Source organism: Salvia hispanica, chromosome 4 (assembly GCF_029641045.1).
Source record: "Salvia hispanica isolate PSC_SH4W2 chromosome 4, Shi_PSC_v1, whole genome shotgun sequence".
Classification (NCBI taxonomy): Eukaryota; Viridiplantae; Streptophyta; class Magnoliopsida; order Lamiales; family Lamiaceae; genus Salvia; species Salvia hispanica.
Window position 1 is genome coordinate 53,253,434 of NC_142695.1, and position 19,992 is coordinate 53,273,425.

Genomic DNA, 19,992 nt, shown 5'->3' on the forward strand with positions numbered 1-19,992 from the left:
CGGGATTAAATCCGTTGACCATTAGTTTTTAACGCAAATGTTGACGGAGGACCAAAATGATCAAATTTTTATATGTTGAGTACCAAAAAATCCAAAAGATAATGTTTAGGACCGAAAACGTAAAATGACCATATGTTCAGGACCAATTTTGACCTTTACTCTTTTTATGATTAAATCCTTTTTATGTTTATTTTCTTTTATTTTAAATTTAATTTATACAAATCTAAGAAAAAAATATTTTTCAATAGATTACTATAGTATCGTTGCTTACTTTCATTTTTAAACTTTAATTAATTAATGTACGAATAAAGAGTAGTTCTACATTTTTAAATCTCATAAGTATTACTCCATATAGTAGTATTATTTATTTTCGTTTAAGGGTTTGTTGATTTTGTTGATTTCTCACAACTAAGTAATTTTAGTGATTTATAGTTTCTATTACCAGTCTTCTAATTTTTTTCATTATCCATCTCCCCCACAACTATTTTTTACAATGTCGACAAAAAAAAGTTGAACAACTATTTAAAGAAATCCCAAATTTCTGGCTCCGCCACTGACAAAGATATCTCCAAATTTGGCGCCATTGTTGCCGACTGTGAAAAGGGGTGGGGCCGGAGCCATAGCGAGGTTTATGCTCACTATAAGGTCGAGGAAGTTTTCTTCACCTGTCAAAGAAGGAAATTCGAGTTTTCTCAATATCCACAACAAGTATTGCTCAAAGAGAACCAAAGTCGAGTATTCTCCCGCCGCTGCAATCGGTAAATCTAAACACGACCACATGCTCAATTGGATCATAAGTTTATTCGTTCATTTTGATTTGATTTTGGTGTAGATGAATCGAGAAGCAAAAGGAGTAGAAGTGCGGCGACTGAAGAAGAAGGGGAAAGTTTCACAACTGAGGAGACGAATGTTTTGGCATGTGCCTACATTGTGGAATCGAAAGATGTGGTCCTGGACAGCAACAGTGAAGTTTTCTGGTTTTGCGTCGCCAAAACATTCAAAGAGATGAAGGCTGCGTGTGTGCCTGATCGTGATACAGATCAGCTGCGCAAGCACTGGGACCGGGTGAAGAAGGATGTCTCCAAATTTGCCGACATCTTTGCTAGCTGTCAAAAGATGTACCGCGCGAAGGAAGCTTTCTTCCGGAGTGAAGGAAGGATGTTCGAGTACGAGGATGTCTGGGAGGCTCTTAGCTGCGGTTCCGAGGAGGCTTCTAGTGGCTCGAAGAGAACCAATGCCGAGGACTCAATGCGTGATACTTCAGCGACACCAGGGAGTCAATCCATGGGGACTAAAGCGGCCAAGAGGAAAGGGAAGGCGAGTGTTGCACCCGCCCTAGACCCTCAACTCGCTGAGTACTCAAAAGTTTGCGGAAACAATGCTGATCAAGGAGTACTCGAAGATGCTAGCCCGAGATAAGTATACGAGCAAAGAGGAAAGGAAATTTCATCAAGAGCTGCTTGATTTTGTTAGAAGCAAAGTGATTCGGAAGTAATTTAAGGTTTTAAATTATGTATTGTTCGTTTTTTAATTTACTAAATTATGTAGTAATTTTCAAACTGTTCTACACTATTTTGTGTTTGTTACCTTAAGTAGAAGATTAATTTTCCGAATCACGTCACTGATTGTTGGGTTGACTAAGAACAGGAAAACTTGTAGCATGTTCACCAGATTTGTTTCTCTTGTTGGTGAGGTTGTAAAATATCCCTTAACTCCTCTGTGGCCTCTTTGTTTTCAAACTTAAAAGCATCTTGGAGCTGTATTTTTGGAGTTGTTTTAAAAAGTTGTTGACATAGTAATTGGGTAATTGCAAAAGAATAGACATGTGGTAGACATGGGCGGGGGCCACACCAATATAAAACATTCCAAATTACAGTACTCCTATTTCCTCCAGCTTTCCACTCTGGTTTGACCTCAAGTCAATCTGAACTCTGTAATTTCATGGCAGCTACGGTGTGAACGGCAATAGGTATCCATGTGTCCAATATATATAAAAAGTGATGCCTCCAATATTAGAAATCACAAAGAGAAGAGAATAGCATTTGTTCCTCTCTCTACCTGTGTGTGTGTTTGGCAGGGAGAAGGAGAGAGCTTGAGAGATGAAGCGTTGACTTAGAAAGGGTTTGATTACTCTTTGATTTTACTCCTTATACTACTATTGTTCTGCTTCTTGATTATAACACTCTTCTTATCCTCTTGTTTTTTATTCTGACATCAATAGCTGATTTGGCTTTGCAGAATACACGAAGAGTGACTGTGTCAAGTTCAGTGAGAATTTAAGGTAAAGAACTGAGCTTTTTTGAGATATTTTCTGTAGAGAAATTGCAAATGCAATAGCTTGTTTTGTTTTGTTATGCATTATTTGTGATGAAAAAAATAATCAACCTTATCTGGAGCCTCAGCTTTGTAGTCAGCTGATGGAACCATTTAAGCATTTTGCGTATCAGATATTTCCTTGAAATGAATCAACTTGGGTCTTTCGTTTATTTTTATTTTTTCGTTCATCAAATATGGAATATGTGTTTCTTGAGTGCTAATCCTAATCAGTGATCATTCGTGCAGAAGCTTTTGAGTATGAAGAGCACCGTCAGAATATCTGGTAAATTATTAGTATAGTCGTAACACCTTTTTACATTGGATCCAAACTGAATACTCCATATTGTTTGCAGCATTGCTGTGGGCTGATATATTGGTGCTCTATGCCTTGTTTGAGATGCAAGACTATCTCACTCAAGTTTGGGGGCTAAGTTACACCCACGCTGCTGGAATCCTCAACATCTGGAATGGGATCTCTTTGCTTCTCCAACCTCTCTTCCTCTATGCCGTCTGCACCTTTCTTGGAAACTTCCGCATGCTCGTGCTCTCCAGCTCATCCTACACTCTGGTCAGAAACTAATTAGAGTTGGACAGCACTTACAAATTGTTTCCAACTTCTCTTATTCATCTGATGTGCGATGGGTTTGTAACTTGTATAGGGAATCTGGTTAGTGTTCATGTCAGCTCCTCCGGTTCTTGCCAAATCAACGGGCACGTGCAATCAATACAAGCAGGAATGCATAAGCAACACACAAAAGGCTCTCCTCTACACGGGGATGGCATTGATAGCTGTCGGAGTAGCTGGCAACAACGTGTCTGTGGAATCATTTCTCAATGAACAAACCGACAAATCTAGTGATGTGGCCATAGGTTGTTTGAGGGTATCAGGTGTGGCGATGGTGGCTATTGTAGGCTTAGCAGGAGCCATCGCGCTCCCTTACATAAAGCCATGGACCTACCGGTTTGGAATCCCAGCAGTCTGCACTACTATTGCTGGCATATCCTTTCTCACCGGTTTACGTTGGTTCCCATTCGAATGCGATGGGACAACAAGGGACCGGATAGAAAACATGGCAAGCATGTTCTCCCTCCGTATGTTACCAATGTGGTTGACCTTCTTGGTGTGTGGGATCATCTCCTCAATCGGCAACACGTACTTTGTGGAGCAAGCAAAGCACCTGGACCGACACCTAGGATCATGGGAGGTTCCTACTCAGGTACTGCTGCTGGCTCAGACTTGGCTAGGCAAGTTGCTGGCATCGTTGGCAAGTTACAAAGGACACAGGGTTGTAAAGGCTAAGATATTGGGGGTTCTATGTTGTATAGCGGCTGCAGGAATGGAGAGAAAGAGACTTGGGGTTGTTAGGAGCAACGGGTTGCTGGATAAACCGGAGGAAGATGTCCCAATGAGCGTGTATTGGTTGTTGTTCCAGTTCGTGCTGCTAGGAGGCGCTGGGACTTTGTTAGAGAATAGTGTGGCGGAGTCTAATGAAGAAGGCACAAGCAAAGAAGGCACAGGCAGTAAAACTAAACCGAAGGAGTTGAATAGACGGTTGAGTGAGATCTTTAGCAAGGAGGTATCCGGGCGGGAGAAAGGGTGCCTCGAGATATTTAGCAAGGGGGTGTCTGGGCTGGGGTTCATGTGTGGTGTGCTCTTGGTTTTTGTTGTGGGGAAACTAACCAGCTGGTTCCACTTCACCTTGAACCGGAGTCATCTAGACAACTATTATTGGCTACTCACGGTTTTGAGTGCAACCAGTTTTGTTCTATACGCCGTTGTGCGCTCCTATGTGGGCCGCGGGCCCCAGTGACATCATCTGTTTAATTTGTGTATTATACTATTATGTCTCACTTGTTTCAAAAGGTGCGAATTTAATCTTTTTTGTAAAATCTCTTTCGGGAAGTAGGGGGATGATCGTTTTATGATAGCTGAGTGTTTTTTTTACCTCATATCAATTTTATTAATGAATTTAATAAAAATCTGTCATGGTATCTAATTTTGCTCTCTTTTTTGTTTTTTACCTCATATCAATCTTTTGATTTATCGTGGGTGATGTGCTCTTGATTTTTAAAGTATTGTTTGGTCGTTATGTGTAATTTTGTATTATTATCCCATACTTCATCAGCCCTAATTATGTTAGAATCAAAATCATTGAGCACAAAAATAAAAAATTTGTGTTAAATAGTATAGGAAGGATGAAAAAAGTAAGAACGATAAAAAGAGAGTAAAGTAGATAATTAGATATTTTATTTTTTGTCAAAAAAAAAAAGAAATGGTTTCGCCCTAGTGTCCGCCTTATCAATTAAACTTAATTTGCATATGATTTTTAATATTATTGTTTTTTATTTTTGTTTTCAATTACTAAAAACCAAAATATATTATATTAAACACCACAAATTTTAAAAAACAAATACATTACTTAATAAACAAAAATTACAAAATAATGAGTATTGTGTGCAAGTGTGTAAACGTGTGAAAAGTGAATGAGATAAAGTATTTATATTGGTTTAATAAAGAATAAAAAAAAATTACAAAATCTACGAGACCGGGCTCGGGCGTCGCGTTGCAATGGGCCAATCGAGCGCCTGCAATGGACGCGCGATCGGGCGCTCGATCTAGAAACCACTGTGGATGCTGTAAAGCTATGTTATCTCCTATCTATAGTTCTATACTATCTACTCCATACTTTCCATTCTTTATACATGTATTGATCAATTATTTACAATTTTTTACAATGCTTTATAAAAATAAATTTTATCCTTCAGAACGTTGGCCGGATATATCAAGGCCCAAACCCATTGGAAACTGAATTAAATTCGAATTTCAGAAAACTCGATTAGGTTTCATTCGAATTGAGAGGGAAATCAATTATCTTCATTTGCTTTGGGAGGGAAATCAATTATCTTCAGCAGCATTGGGTGACACAATCTCAATAGATCTTCTTCTTCTCGTTTTATTAAAGTTTAAATCGCTCATTTTGCTTGTTTTATTGAGCTTTTTGTGGCCGCTGATTTTGTGCAGAAGAATCGAGAAGCAAGAGGCGCAGAAGTATGGCGACTGACAAAGAAGAAGATGAAGGGGAAAAGTTCACAATTGAGGAGACAAATTTTTTGACTTCCGTCTACCTGATCGTCTCCGAAGAGCAGACGATCCTCGACAGCAGCCACGGAGTTTTCTGGTTTTGCCTCGGCATCAAGTTCAGAGAGATGAAGCCGGCGTGGGTCCCTGATCGCGACTACGACCAGCTGCGCCACCACTGGGCCCGGGTGCACAAGGATATCTCCAAATTTGGCGCCATCGTTGCCGACTGTGAAAAGGTGTGGGGCCGGAGCCATGGCGAGCTTTACGCTCACTATCAGGCCAAGGAAGTTTTCTTCACCACTCAAAGAAGGAAGTTCGAGTTCGCCGATGTCTGGGAGATGCTCCGTATCCACAACAAGTATTGCTCCAACAGAACTAAAGTCGAGTATTCTACCAGCGCTGCAATCGGTAAATCCAAACACGACCACACAAGCTCAGTAGATCATAAGTTTATTCGTTCATATTCGTTCATTTTGATTTGAGCAGATGAATCGAGAAGCAAAAGGTGTAGAAGTGTGGCGACTGAAGGGGAGAGTTTCACAATTGAGGAGACGAATTTTTTGGCATGCGCCTACATCCTCGTCTCGGAAGGAACAGTCGACCTCAGCAGCAGCAGCGAAGTTTTCTGGTTTTGCGTCGCCGAAAAGTTCAAAGAGCTGAATGCTGCGGGGGTACCTGATCGTGATTCCGACCAGCTGCGCAAGCACTGGGACCGGGTGTATAAGGATGTCTCCAAATTTGCCGCCATCTTTGCCAGCTGTCAAAACAAGTACCAACAGGCGAAGGAAGCTTTCTTCCGCAATGAAGGAAGGATGTTCGAGTACGAGGATATCTGGGATTTTCTTTGGGACAGGAAGAAGCTTTGCTGCAGTTCCGAGGGGGCTTCTAGTGGCTCGAAGAGAAGCAATGTGGAGGACTCAATGGGTGATGCTTCCTCTCCAGCGACGCCAAGGAGTCGATCCATGGGGACTAAAGCGGCCAAGAGGAAGGGGAAGGCGAGCATTGCACCCGCCCAAGACCCTCAACTCACTGAGTACTCAAAGATCGCGGAAGCGATGCTGATCAAGGAGTACTCGAGGATGCTAGCGCGAGATACGTATATGAGCAAAGAGAATAGGAAATTTCATCAAGAGCTGCTTGATTTTGTTAGAAGCAAAGTGATTCGGAAGTAATTTAAGGTTTTAAATTATGTATGGTTCGTTTTTTAATTTACTACTAGTAGATTTTAAATTATGTAGTTTTCAAACTGTTTTCTCCACTATTTTGTGATTGTTGGGTTGACTGAGAACAGAAATGTCATGAGAAAACTAGCAACTTCACCAGATTTGTTTCTCTTGTTTGACAGTCCCCTCATATGGAGTAATGTTCAAAATGTTGTTATTGATTTGATTTTGCCTTAGTTATTCATTGATTAGGTCATCCTAATAAAGTCAGAATTCCCATCACCTCCTCTGAGGTCTCTTTGTTTGAAAAGAATCTTGGAGTTGTATTTTTGGGTGAGTTTGTGACAAGTGTCTTGAAGATAAAAAGTATTGAGATACTAATTGGAAAAGAATAGACATGAGTGGTAGGGGGCCACAGCAATATGAAACATTCCAAATATGGTGGCATTGTGGTACTCCTATATATTCCCTCCGGATTACCCCTTCAGTTTGACCTCAACTTAATCTGCACATGGTAATAGGTATGCATATGTCCTATATATAAATTGATGCCTCCAATATTAGAAATCAGAAAGAGAAGAGAATAGCATTTTGCTCCTCTCTCTACCTCTCTCTGTGTGTGTTTGGGAGGTAGAAGGAGAGAGCTTGAGACGTTAAGCATTGACTTAAAAAGGGTTTGATTACTCTTTTATTTTAATATGGAATATGTGTTTCTTGAGTGCTAATCCTAATCAGTAATCATCCGTGCAGAGGCTTTTGAGTATGAAGAGCACCGTCAGAATATCTGGTAAATTGTTAGTATAGTCGTAACACCTTTTTACATCGGATCCAAACTGAATACTCCATATTGTTTGCAGCATTACTGTGGGCTGATATATTGGTGCTCTATGCCTTGTTTGAGATGCAAGACTATCTCACTCAAGTTTGGGGGCTAAGTTACACCCACGCTGCTGGAATCCTCAACATCTGGAATGGGATCTCTTTGCTTCTCCAACCTCTCTTCCTCTATGCCGTCTGCACCTTTCTTGGAAACTTCCGCATGCTCGTGCTCTCCAGCTCATCCTACACTCTGGTCAGAAACTAATTAGAGTTGGACAGCACTTACAAATTGTTTCCAACTTCTCTTATTCATCTGATGTGCGATGGGTTTGTAACTTGTATAGGGAATCTGGTTAGTGTTCATGTCAGCTCCCCCGGTTCTTGCCAAATCAACAGGCACGTGCAATCAATACAAGCAGGAATGCATAAGCAACACACAAAAGGCTCTCCTCTACACGGGGATGGCATTGATAGCTGTCGGAGTAGCTGGTAACAGCGTGTCAGTGGAATCATTTCTCAAAGAACAACCAGACAATAAATCTAGTGGCGAGGATAAATCTAGTGGTGAGGCCGTAGTAGATTGGTTGAGGGTACCAGGTGTGGCTATGGTGGCTATTGTAGGCTTAGCAGGAGCCATCGCACTCCCTTACATAAAGCCATGGACCTACCGGTTTGGAATCCCAGCGGTCTGCACTACTATTGTTAGCATATCCTTTCTCACCGGTTTATGTTGTTTCCAATTCGAATTCAATGGGCCAAATGAGGACCGGATAGAAAACATGGAAAGAATATTCTCCTGCCCCATGATACCAATGTGGCTGACCTTTTTCGTGTGTGGGATCATCTCCTCAACTGGCAACACGTACTTTGTGGAGCAAGCAAAGCACCTGGACCGGCACCTAGGATCATGGGAGGTTCCTACTCAGGTGCTGCTGCTGGCTCAGACTTGGTTAGGCAAGTTGGTGGCATGGCTGGCAAGTTACAAAGGACATTGGGTTGTAAAGGCTAAGATGTTGGGGGTCATATGTTGTATAGTGGCTGCAGGGATGGAGAGAAAGAGACTCGGGGTTGTTTGGAGCAACGGGTTGCTGGATAAACCGGAGGAAGATGTCCCAATGAGCGTGTATTGGTTGTTGTTCCAGTTCGTCCTGCTGGGAGGCTCGGGGACATTGTTGGAGTATAGTGTGGAGTTTGATGAAGAAGGCACAAGCAGTGAAGCCGATAATCCAAAGGAGTTGAAGAGACGGTGCAGTGAGATCTTTAGCAAGGGGATATCTGGGCAGGAGAGAGGGTGCATTGAGATCTTTAGCAAGGGGGTGTCTGGGCTGGGGTTCATGTGTGGTGTGCTCTTGGTTTTTGTTTTGGGGAAAGTAACCAGTTGGTTCCACTTCACCTTGAACCGGAGTCATCTGGACCGCTATTATTGGCTACTCGCGGTTTTGAGTGCAGCCACTTTAGTTCTATACGCAGTGGTGCGCTACTATGTGGGGCCGCGGGCCACGGTGACATCGTCTGTTTAATTTGTGTATCACCACTATGTCTCAATTGTTTCATAATAATGGTTTTTGTTTCAAAAGGTACGAATTTAATCGTTTTTATAAAATCTCATTTGTGTGTTTTTTTTTACCTCATATCAATATTTATTAAAGAATTTAATAGAAATCTGTCTTTTTTAAGGTTGGTTTATCGTGATGGGTGATGTTCTCTTGATTTTTTAAGTATTGTTTTGTCGTTATGTGTAATTCGTGTTATTATCCAATACTATACGGAAGGAAAAAATATGTGTAGCTCTCATGTTATGAATGGAACCTTTTGAGTAGGTTCTTACTCCAACTAAGATACTGTACTTAAGGAAAATTAGAATAGCAAAAATAGATAAATAGATTCTTCTTTCTTGTGTTGTGCTAGCTAAGTAGGAGTAGTATAATAAACTTGCTAGTAAGTTTATCAGATTTGTTCCTCTTGTTTGACATTCTACTCATCAATGAGTAATGTTCAAAATGTTGTTCTGAATGTGCCTTAGTTGCTCATTGATTAGGTGTATCCTATTAAAGTAAGTTAATGCTCATATATTCATCCTCAAATTAGATACTTGCATTTGAATGCTAGATAAGTTGTGATGCATTTTATGTGGTTTGTCCTTTTTTTTGGATTTTATTCATTGCATTCTTTAAAGATGTCATATTTCATTTTTAAAAAAAAATTCTCGTATCAATGTATAAAAAATATGTATTTTGATCGAAAAAAACGTGGATATAGTAAAAAGTACTTTGATTGATATTAACTCATAGTTGACGGATCTCAAATGACATTTTTAAAGTTCACGAACATAAAATGATAGTTTGACAAAGTTCGTGGACCATAAAAGATATCCCCTCTATTTTTTGAAATATGTGTCAAAATCAAAGTGAACAATTATTAAAGGAGGGAGGGAGTAATAAGTAGTTTTAAACAGGAGTACTATAATATGTTGCTGAAATGTTTCAAAAAATAAAAATTGATTAAAATCTAAATTTTGAGGACCATTTCTTTTATTGACAACTCCGAGATAGATGTGTCTTTTCCTTTTCTTGAAAAGACAAATGCACTTATTGTTTTAAGGTCAATTTTTTCACTTTATTACTCCGTCGGAGTGGTTACCACTGGTTAGGGCACCCACAGCGCATCGCGTGGGTGTCTCCATCTCATCTCGGAATGAGATGGCAGCGAGACAGCGATCAAGCTCCGTCTCGTCGCCATCTCGTCTCCGTTGCGTCTCGCGTCTCCTTCCGAAGAGGCAGCTGGCGAGACGTCTCGCCACGCGCCTTGGCGACGTGGCGAGCTGTGGTTCGTGCATGGTTTATATCCGTTAAAATTGATTTTTTTAGATTTTTTTTAAATTTCAGATTAAATTCAAAAAAATTTAAAAATATATAAAAAAAATTCCAAAAATTATACTAGCCGTTTATAGCCGTTTTTTCAAATTTGTAATTTTTTTTCAATTTTTTTAAAACCTCCAATCACTACTATAAATACCAAATCATTCCCACAAATTATCCACCATAAAAAAACTCTCTATTCTCACTCAAACACTCTACATTCTTCATCTCAAAACATTTTTTTTTTATTTTTTTAGGATTTTAATTATGTGTTGTTTATATTTTTAGGATTTTAAATTGTAATTTTATTTTATTTAATGAAGTGTGTTTTTTATTAATTGGATTTGTTGAAAATAAAAATAAAAAATGAAATTGAATGAATAGTTAAGAGATGCAGGGATGTAGGTGCTATATCTTAGTTAAGAGATGGAGTGAAAAAGTATAGTGAGACCCATGAATAATAAAGAGATGACGGGTTAAGAGATAGCGTTGTGGATGGTCTTAGGTTCTAGTAATTATGAATTTCAAATATTCCTTAAATGTTTTACATTTCTAATCTTCTTGCTATTTTCGCCATCATATAATAAGATTCACAGTTTATCATTTTGGTTCGTCTAATAATAAGAGTCCCATTTTATTTTTTATCATAAATGATAAGTAGGTCTCACATTTCACTAATTCACTTCACTCACATTTTATTATTAAATTAATAATATAAAAAAATGAATTTCATATCCATGACATTTTTTATTATATTATTCTTTATATTTTTTAAAATTATAATAAGAGCGACTTGTATTGTGAGACAAGGGAAGGGAGTGACTACCATGTAGTCGACTGCAGTAGAAATGAAGGGACTGACTACCTTGTAGTCGACTGCAACGTAGTGTAGGAGTATGTATGTTTAAGAAATTTGGTTCAACCAATTTAAAGCATCTTGAAGTTTTTGAGTAAGTCTACTATTGGGCTACAAGTAAAAGCAGAAAAAAAAAATTTAGATAATTACAAACGAATAGACATGAGTGGTGGGGGAAGTAAGGTTGACTCCCGTTTGACCATTCCAAACATTCTGCTACTCCTGATTTCCTCCTGATTTCCCCCTTTCAGTTTGACCACAAGTCAATCCGCAGCTGGTTGACTGAAGTTCGGCGTGAACGGGTACAAGTAATAGGTATTCATATGTCCAATGTTAGAAATCAAGAAAGATAAGAGAATATCATTTATTCCTCTCTCTACCCGTTCTGTGTGAGCTTCAGAGGTGAAGCATTCACTTAAAAAAAGGTGAGATTACTCTTTTCTTTCAATATCCTCCATTGTTCTGCTTCATGATTATAACATAACACTGTCATAGAAAGTTAAGTTGGAATTTCTGGTAAAGAAATCAACTGTTTTTAGATCTTGTTTGTAGAGAAATTGCAAATGCAAGAGTTTGTTTTGTTTCTTATGCATTGTTTGTATGAAAAAACACAACCTTATCTAGAAACTCAGTTTTTTAGTTAAGCATTTTGCATCTCAAATCTTTTCTTAAAATAAAGCAACTTGGGTCTTTCTTGCTATGGCTCAAGTACGCCATAATAATTCATTTATAAAATATTATATCGTTGGCATCACGTGACTTTTCCTACACTATCCCTTATTCCACCTCTCACAAACATAAAATATGATGGTAAGCCCATTACTTATGTTTGTGAGGGGTGGAGCAGGAGATGGTGTAAGAAAAGTATTACGTGATCCCAACTCGCATCAGGGGATCCAAATCCCTTCTTTATAGTGCTTTGGTAAGAATAATTAGGTTGGTAGTATTTCCAATAAAATTGTACTCCTACATTCACATTGGATCTATTTAAAATTGTTGTAATCCTAATCAATAATCATTCGTGCAGAGGCTTCTGAGTAAATCCCAAGTATGATTCCGAAGAGCACAGTCAGAATAACTGGTAAATTATTAGTAAAACTTTTTTACATTGGATCCAAATTGAATACTCCATATTGTTTGCAGCATTGCTATGGGCTGACGTATTGGTGCTGTACGCCTTGTTTGAGATGCAAGACTATCTCACTAAAGTTTGGGGCCTAAGTTTCACCCATGCTGCCGGAATCATCAACATCTGGAACGGGATCTCGTTGCTTCTCCAGCCTCTCTTCCTCTACGCCGTGTGCACCTTTCTTGGGAACTGGCGCATGCTCGTGCTCTCCAGCTCTTCCTACACTCTGGTGAGAAACTCAGTCACTCTCAAAATGCCTCAAACTAATTGGAGTTGGACAACACTTATAAACTGTTTCCTTGTATAGGGAATATGGTTAGTGTTCATGTCAGCTCCTCCGGTTCTTGCCAAATCAACGGGCACGTGCAAGCAATACAAGGAGGAATGCATAGGCAACACACAAAAGGCTTTCCTCTACACGGGGATGGCATTGATAGCTGTCGGAGTAGCTGGCAACAGCGTGTCAGTGGAGTCATTTCTCAAAGAACAACCAGAAAAATCTGGTGGTGTGGCCATAGGTAGGTGGAGGATGCTAGGTGTGGCTATGGTGGCTATTGTAGGCGTAGTAGGAGGCATCGCGCTCCCTTACATAAAGCCATGGACCTACCGGTTTGGAATCCCCGCGGTCTGCACTGCTATTGTTGGCATATCCTTTCTCACCGGTTTATGTGATTGTTGTATCCCTTTCGAACTCGTTGGGCCGAAAGAGGACCGGGTACAAAACATGTTCAAAGTGTTCTCCTGTCGTAAGTTACCAATGTGGTTGACCTTCTTCGTGTGTGGGATCATCACCTCAACCGGCAACACGTACTTTGTGGAGCAGGCAAAGCACCTGGACCGGCACCTAGGATCGTGGGAGGTGCCTACGCAGGTGCTGCTGCTGGCTCAGAATTGGTTAGGCAAGTTGGTTGGGCATTTGGTGTATGTAGCGTGGGAATGGAGAGGGCATGGGTTTGATAAGGCTAAGATATTCGGGGTGCTGTGTTGCGTGGCGGCTGCAGGGATGGAGAGCAGGAGACTCTGGGTTGTGAGGAGCAACGGGTTGTTGGATAAACCCAAGGAAGATGTCCCAATGAGCGTGTATTGTCTGTTGTTGCAGTACGTGCTGCTGGGAGGCATGGGGACGTTGTTGGAGAATAGTGTGGCGAAGTTTGATGAAGAAGGGACAAGCGGTGAAGCTGATGCGAACAAGTCGAAGAAATGGTGTAGTGAGATGGTGTCGGGGCGGGAGAGGGGGTGGGCTGAGATATTTAGCAGGGGGGTGTCCGGGATGGGGTTCATGTGTGGCGTGCTCTTGGTTTTTGTTGTGGGGAAAGTAACCAGCTGGTTCCACTTCAACTTGAACCGGAGTCATTTGGACCGCTATTATTGGCTACTCGCGGTATTGAGTGCAGCAACTTTAGTTCTATATGGCGTGGTGCGCGCCTATTTGCTGCTGCGTTGACATTTTCTGTTTAATTTGTGTATTACTATCATGTCTCGATTAGTAATATTTCATAATACCAATGGTTTCTGCTTAAAAAGTCCGCGAATTTAATTGTTTTCTTATGTATGCTGAGCGTGTTTTTACCTCATATCATTACCTCATATGGCTCATATCAATAGGAGTATTTATTCAAGTATTTATAAATACGTATGAATCTGTCATGGTATCTAACTTAGATTTTTTTTTTAAATGTTATCGTTATGGGCGATAGTCTCTTGTTTTTGACGTGGGAGTATTGTTCTGCTGTTATGTGTAATTTCCTGTTTTCGAATACTACCAGCATCCATATTCATGCTCTTGTCAACTGCACGGATGTGGGTCCGAACTCACCTTTATTCATTTTTAATTTTTTGCTTTTCTTACACTATTTAAGATTCTCATCATTATATTATTCAATTTTAATATTTTAATTACTAAAAATATTTCCACAATATTAAAATGCATTCAAAATACCCAAAATAATAGTATTACATATTACTAAAAAATAAAAAATTACATGATTGATAAATTTTGTTGCTTCCTAATTGAAGACATAAGAACATGCTTATATATATAGGCTACAAAATTGAGAATTTTAACCATAAACATAAACATATCTATCTTAAGTAAAAATTGACATTTGATGAGAAAGATTGATTGAAATCACTACTGTTTGATTAAAGAAAATTAAAATAATTTTAAAAAAAAATGATTGAAAAACGGCTATATTTTTTGGAATCCGAAAAAAAATTGAATTATTTTTTGATTTTTTTATGATTTAAAAAAAATTAACGTAATAAAAACACGCTCAATCACGCATTGGGCGATTGGGCATCACTGCCCAATGGAACTCTGCCATGTTGTCATGCTCTTCGGCAAGAGCACCGTTGGAGATGCTCTAACCTTGTATTTTGCATTTAAAATTAATATTGAATATAGTCATACAATAGTTAATAATATGTACTCCCTTGTCCCATTAAATATGCAATATTTGGGAATCGACACGGTATTTTATGTATTGTTGTTTTGTGAGATAATGAAGAGAGAGTTAAAGAAGGGAGATGCAAAAGTATGGATAGAGTTGTTTCCATTCTAGGAAACATTTTATTTATAACGGGACGATCCAAAAAAAAGCATTTCATTTCTAATGTGACAAATGGAATATATAGCAATGACTGTAACACTGTATATCACTTTTTATAAAAATAATAATCTATCTATTTATAACAAATAATTTTATATGTAAATGATAAATGTTTTAATTAGAAATTAAATAAAATAAGAGAAACAGAGAAAAAAGAGAAAAATAGATGGAGAAAAAATTGGTAACTACAAGAAAAAACTTTTCTAAATTTTGAAATGAAATTATTTTTCATGGTACTCAAAATAACAAAATGAAATTATTTTTCAGGAACGATTATTATAATAGTATGAGTATTAAATTAAAGAGGGGACATCTTTTGTGGTCCACGAACTTTGTCAAACTATCATTTTAGGTCCTTGAACTTTGAAAATATCATTTGAGGTCCATCAACTACGAGTTAATACCAATCCGAGTACTTTTTTACTATTTTCAAGTTTTTCTGGACCAAAATACCCTCAATGCCTTGAAGATTATATATTTATGTACTAAACTTAACATATAATCTTTTATAGATATCTTTACTATGAGGAGTGTTATATTGCTAACTCAATACTTAGGGCGTGTTTGATAAGTTAGTAATGTCAAGATAAATAATTATATATGGACATTTCTAATTGTTTGATAATTGATATCATAGTTAAGCTTAACGCAAAACCGAATATAAAACAAGGGCCCTCCCCAATCTTACCAAAATTATAACTTTAACCATGTTTATGTAACCCACCAATTTGTCAAGTTAAGCCATGTTATTTAATATACTATATAAATTTAGATAATTTTTGTTCTATCAAACAACAACGAAAAAAAATCATATATTTGCATATCTTGACATGAAGCCCGTATTTCTTATCTTATTTTACATATCTTCTCATATCCTATCTTTTTTATCAAACGAATCCTTATTTGCTAACTATAATAAATAATAGCCCTTAGATATTCAAATCAAGGGCCTAGATCATCAGCCCCAAAATATCAATACGATCAATAAAAAAGTCCATAAGGCCATGTTTGGTTGTCAGGATTCTGTCTAGGAAAGTAATCTGATTCCTTAAATTTAAATTCCTGTGTTTGTTTCAGTTTTTAATCAAACTGGGAGAGTAATTAGAATCCGAGAACAAGGAAAGTTAGTACAATTTTCCAGGATTCTGAATCCTAGCTTTTCTTAGTTATTCTTTTTCCCAGTTTTAGGATTTTTACATATATAATGCAATATAGTATAGTTTTATTATTATTATTATTATTATTATTATTATTATTTAGAATATTTTAAAAATAATTTAAAAATATAAATCATACTACTTAATTTTAGAAAATAAATAACTATGATTAAAATTATCATAATTATAACTTAATTTATAATAATTCATAATAATAATTAATAATTTATTAAATAATTTAAATATAATTATATAATATAAATCGTATGATAAATAATAATAATTATTATTATAAATTAATAATTAATCAATAAAGTTATAGTGTAATTTTCAGTTATTAAATTTATTCACTTATAACATCCTTAAATATTATAATTATAATACTAATTATTATTATTATTATTATTATTATTATTATTATTATTATAAATGAGTATAATATTTCAAACTATAATTATATGTATTATTTTATATTATGATAAATAATCCGTATTTAAACTATCCATTGTAATAATAAATATAATAATATAATTATTATTTGTAATTAATAGTTTATTAAGAATTTATGTTATTATTCTTTTTTATAAATAAAAAATAATAAGTATATTTTTAGTTTGGTGTTTAAATTAAATATAAATTTAAAATCTTGATATTTTCCAAACACAGGAAAGTAAAGTTACTAGGAATCATATTCCCGGGATTCATTTTCCCAGGAATCATTTTCTTTGCCAACTTTACTTTCCCGTCAACCAAACATGGCCTTAGGACAATTTACAACAAATTAGTTGTAACTAACTTTTGAAAAATATCACATAACTTTAAAACGCATATAATTTGCTCGATTTAAATTATTTTTTCGCACAACATATATCAAATTAAAGATAATTTCATAAGGTATCTAACGAGAACATAAAAATTGTAGTAGTACGATCACCAGATTTGTTTCTCTTGTTTGACAGTCCCCTCATATGGAGTAATGTCCAAAATGTTGTTATTGATTAGGTCTATTATCCTAATAAAGTTAATACTATATTCATCTTCAAACGAGATACTATACTTGAATGCTGCATAAGTTTTGGTACAACCTATCACTTCTCCAAGAACAACGAGTTCTATACATGGCTAAAAGAAGAGAGGAAATTGAGAAGACAAATGCACTTATTATTACTCAGTCGGTGTGGTGAGGTTGTCATTTATAGAATATGAATTCAAATATCTCCTACATATTTTTACAATCCTCATCTTCATATAGTGTAGGAGTAAGTTACACTTGATAGAATTCGTCCCTTTCGAATCTTGGAGTGGTATTCTTGGGTGAGTTTGTGACAAGTGTCTTGAAGATAAAAAGTATTGAGATACTAATTGGAAAAGAATAGACATGAGTGGTAGGGGGCCACAGCAATATGAAACATTCCAAATATGGTGGCATTGTGGTACTCCTATATATTCCCTCCGGATTACCCCTTCAGTTTGACCTCAACTTAATCTGCACATGGTAATAGGTATGCATATGTCCTATATATAAATTGATGCCTCCAATATTAGAAATCAGAAAGAGAAGAGAATAGCATTTTGCTCCTCTCTCTACCTCTCTCTGTGTGTGTTTGGCAGGGAGAAGGAGAGAGCTTGAGACATTAAGCATTCACTTAAAAAGGGTTTGATTACTCTTTTATTTAAATATGGAATATGTGTTTCTTGATTATAACACTCTTCTTATCCTCTTTCTTGATTCTGAACCAATAGCTGATTTGGCTTTGCAGAATACACAGGAGAGTGACTGTGTCAAAAATATTAGAAAGTTCAGTGAGAATTTTAGGTAAAGAACTGAACTTTTTTTTATACTACTATCTTGTTTGTAGAGAAATTGAAAATGCAAGATTTTGTTTTGGTTTGTTATGCATTATTTGTGATTAAAAAATTACTCCACCAGTCAACCTTATCTGGAAACTCAGCCTTTTAGTCAGCTGATGGAACCATTTAAGCATTTCATATAATTTTTATAGTATTTTTTTTAAATAAACCACCACAAGGGCTTATGGTTCATCAAATATAGAATATGTGTTTCTTGATTGATAATCCTAATCAGTAATCATTGGTGCAGAGGCTTTTAAGTATGAAGAGCGCCGTCAGAATATCTGGTAAATTATTAGTAAAACTAACTTTTTTACGTTGGATCCAAATTGAATACTCCATATTGTTTGCAGCATTGCAGTGGGCTGACATATTGGTGCTCTACGCCATGTTTGAGATGCAAGACTATCTCACTCAAGTTTGGGGGCTAAGTTACACCCACGCTGCTGGAATCCTCAACGTCTGGAATGGGATCTCTTTGCTTCTCCAACCTCTCTTCCTCTATGCCGTCTGCACCTTTCTTGGAAACTTCCGCATGCTCGTGCTCTCCAGCTCTTCCTACACTCTGGTCAGAAACTCAGTCACTCCCAAAAAGCCTCAAATTAATTGGAGTTGGATAGCACTTATAAACTGTTTCCAACTTCTCTTATTCATCTGATGTAGGATGGGTTTGTAACTTGTATAGGGAATATGGTTAGTGTTCATGTCAGCTCCCCCGGTTCTTGCCAAATCAACGGGCACGTGCAATCAATACAAGCAGGAATGCATAGGCAACACACAAAAGGCTCTCCTCTACACGGGGATGGCGTTGATAGCTGTCGGAGTAGCTGGCAACAACGTTTCAGTGGAATCATTTCTCAAAGAACAACCAGAAAAATCTGGTGGTGTGGCCATAGGTTGGCTGAGGGTGTCAGGTGGGGGTACGGTGGCCATTGTAGGCTTAGCAGGAGCCATCGCGCTCCCTCACATAAAGCCATGGACCTACCGGTTTGGAATCCCAGCGGTCTGCACTACTATTGCTGGCATATCCTTTCTCACCGGTTTATGTTGTTTCCAATTCGAATTCAATGGGCCAAATGAGGGCCGGATAGAAAACATGGAAAGAATATTCTCCTGCCCCATGATACCAATGTGGTTGACCTTCTTCGTGTGTGGGATCATTACCTCAACCGGCAACACGTACTTTGTGGAGCAGGCAAAGCACCTGGACCGGCACCTAGGATCGTGGGAGGTGCCTACGCAGGTGCTGCTGCTGGCTCAGACTTGGTTAGGCAAGTTGGTGGCATGGCTGGCAAGTTACAAAGGACATTGGGTTGTAAAGGCTAAGATGTTGGGGGTCATATGTTGTATAGTGGCTGCAGGGATGGAGAGACAGAGACTCGGGGTTGTTAAGAGCAACTGGTTGCTGGATAAACCGGAGGAAGATGTCCCAATGAGCGTGTATTGGTTGTTGTTCCAGTTCGTGTTGCTCGAAGGCTCGGAGACGTTGTTAGAGAATAGTGTGGAGGGGTTTGATGAAGAAGGCACAAGCGATGATCTGAAGGAGTTGAAGAGACGGTTCGGTGAGATTTTTAGCAAGGGGGTATCTGGGCAGGAGAGAGGGTGCATGGAGATCTTTAGCAAGGGGGTGTCTGGGCTGGGGTTCATGTGTGGTGTGCTCTTGGTTTTTGTTGTGGGGAAGCTAACCAGCTGGTTCCACTTCACCTTGAACCGGAGTCATTTGGACCGCTATTATTGGCTACTCGCGGTTTTGAGTGCAGCCACTTTAGTTCTATACGCAGTGGTGCGCTACTATGTGGGGCCGCAGGCCACGGTGACATCATCTGTTTAATTTGTGTATTACTACTATGTCTCAGTTGTTTCATAATAATGGTTTTTGTTTCAAAAGTTGCGAATTAATTTAATCTTTTTTATAAAATCTCGTTTGAGTGTTTTTTTATCTCATATCAATATTTATTTAAGAATTTAATAGAAATCTGTCTTTTTTAAGGTTGGTTTATCGTTATTCGTTATGGGTGATGTGCTCTTGATTTTTAAGTATTGTTTTGTCGTTACTCGTGTTATTATCCAATACTATACGGAAGGAAAATTTATGTGTAGCTCTCATGTTATGAATGGAACCTTTTGAGTAGGTTCTTACTCCAACTAAGGT

General features: G+C 37.8%; 6 protein-coding genes across 11 annotated transcripts; all 6 read left to right on the forward strand.

Annotated features, from left to right (window-relative positions):
* Nucleotides 1–567: 567 nt before the first annotated feature.
* Nucleotides 568–1,423, forward strand: LOC148929425 (uncharacterized). Its single transcript, XM_089069750.1, has 3 exons — nucleotides 568–758; nucleotides 833–969; nucleotides 1,078–1,423. The coding sequence occupies exons 1-3, from the start codon at nucleotides 632–634 to the stop codon at nucleotides 1,417–1,419; spliced, it is 606 nt and encodes a 201-aa protein (XP_088925876.1). The 5' UTR covers nucleotides 568–631; the 3' UTR covers nucleotides 1,420–1,423.
* A 489-nt stretch (nucleotides 1,424–1,912) lies between these two features.
* Nucleotides 1,913–4,313, forward strand: LOC125194085 (protein NRT1/ PTR FAMILY 5.5-like). 2 transcript variants are annotated; one of them, XM_089069749.1, is made up of 5 exons: nucleotides 1,913–2,121; nucleotides 2,239–2,281; nucleotides 2,548–2,599; nucleotides 2,670–2,884; nucleotides 2,976–4,313. In XM_089069749.1, exons 3-5 carry the CDS (start codon nucleotides 2,575–2,577, stop codon nucleotides 4,125–4,127), a joined length of 1,392 nt encoding a protein of 463 aa, XP_088925875.1. In that variant the 5' UTR covers nucleotides 1,913–2,121; nucleotides 2,239–2,281; nucleotides 2,548–2,574; the 3' UTR covers nucleotides 4,128–4,313. The 2 variants fall into 2 exon arrangements, with proteins under 2 accessions (XP_088925875.1, XP_088925874.1); XM_089069748.1 differs by having other exon boundaries at nucleotides 2,563–2,599.
* Nucleotides 4,314–5,119: 806 nt separating this feature from the next.
* On the forward strand, nucleotides 5,120–6,720 carry LOC125197072 (uncharacterized). The gene is made up of 3 exons (XM_048095770.2): nucleotides 5,120–5,235; nucleotides 5,339–5,806; nucleotides 5,885–6,720. The coding sequence occupies exons 2-3, from the start codon at nucleotides 5,368–5,370 to the stop codon at nucleotides 6,568–6,570; spliced, it is 1,125 nt and encodes a 374-aa protein (XP_047951727.2). The 5' UTR covers nucleotides 5,120–5,235; nucleotides 5,339–5,367; the 3' UTR covers nucleotides 6,571–6,720.
* A 378-nt stretch (nucleotides 6,721–7,098) lies between these two features.
* LOC125197070 (protein NRT1/ PTR FAMILY 5.5-like) lies at nucleotides 7,099–9,009 on the forward strand. 2 transcript variants are annotated; one of them, XM_048095769.2, is made up of 4 exons: nucleotides 7,099–7,235; nucleotides 7,312–7,348; nucleotides 7,419–7,633; nucleotides 7,725–9,009. In XM_048095769.2, the coding sequence occupies exons 2-4, from the start codon at nucleotides 7,324–7,326 to the stop codon at nucleotides 8,898–8,900; spliced, it is 1,416 nt and encodes a 471-aa protein (XP_047951726.2). In that variant the 5' UTR covers nucleotides 7,099–7,235; nucleotides 7,312–7,323; the 3' UTR covers nucleotides 8,901–9,009. The 2 variants fall into 2 exon arrangements, with proteins under 2 accessions (XP_047951726.2, XP_047951725.2); XM_048095768.2 differs by having other exon boundaries at nucleotides 7,122–7,348.
* Nucleotides 9,010–11,325: 2,316 nt separating this feature from the next.
* On the forward strand, nucleotides 11,326–13,797 carry LOC125197022 (protein NRT1/ PTR FAMILY 5.5-like). Of its 2 annotated transcripts, none has more exons than XM_048095713.2 (4): nucleotides 11,326–11,519; nucleotides 12,122–12,175; nucleotides 12,238–12,452; nucleotides 12,531–13,797. In XM_048095713.2, the coding sequence occupies exons 2-4, from the start codon at nucleotides 12,145–12,147 to the stop codon at nucleotides 13,665–13,667; spliced, it is 1,383 nt and encodes a 460-aa protein (XP_047951670.1). In that variant the 5' UTR covers nucleotides 11,326–11,519; nucleotides 12,122–12,144; the 3' UTR covers nucleotides 13,668–13,797. The 2 variants fall into 2 exon arrangements, with proteins under 2 accessions (XP_047951670.1, XP_047951671.1); XM_048095714.2 differs by lacking the exon at nucleotides 11,326–11,519 and adding an exon at nucleotides 11,563–12,016.
* Nucleotides 13,798–17,500: 3,703 nt separating this feature from the next.
* LOC148929426 (protein NRT1/ PTR FAMILY 5.5-like) lies at nucleotides 17,501–19,784 on the forward strand. Of its 3 annotated transcripts, XM_089069958.1 has the most exons (5): nucleotides 17,501–17,644; nucleotides 17,750–17,805; nucleotides 18,091–18,127; nucleotides 18,194–18,408; nucleotides 18,526–19,784. In XM_089069958.1, the coding sequence occupies exons 3-5, from the start codon at nucleotides 18,103–18,105 to the stop codon at nucleotides 19,669–19,671; spliced, it is 1,386 nt and encodes a 461-aa protein (XP_088926084.1). In that variant the 5' UTR covers nucleotides 17,501–17,644; nucleotides 17,750–17,805; nucleotides 18,091–18,102; the 3' UTR covers nucleotides 19,672–19,784. The 3 variants fall into 3 exon arrangements, with proteins under 3 accessions (XP_088926084.1, XP_088926083.1, XP_088926085.1); XM_089069957.1 differs by having other exon boundaries at nucleotides 17,540–17,805; XM_089069959.1 differs by lacking the exons at nucleotides 17,501–17,644; nucleotides 17,750–17,805; nucleotides 18,091–18,127 and having other exon boundaries at nucleotides 18,272–18,408; nucleotides 18,504–19,784.
* Nucleotides 19,785–19,992: the final 208 nt, after the last annotated feature.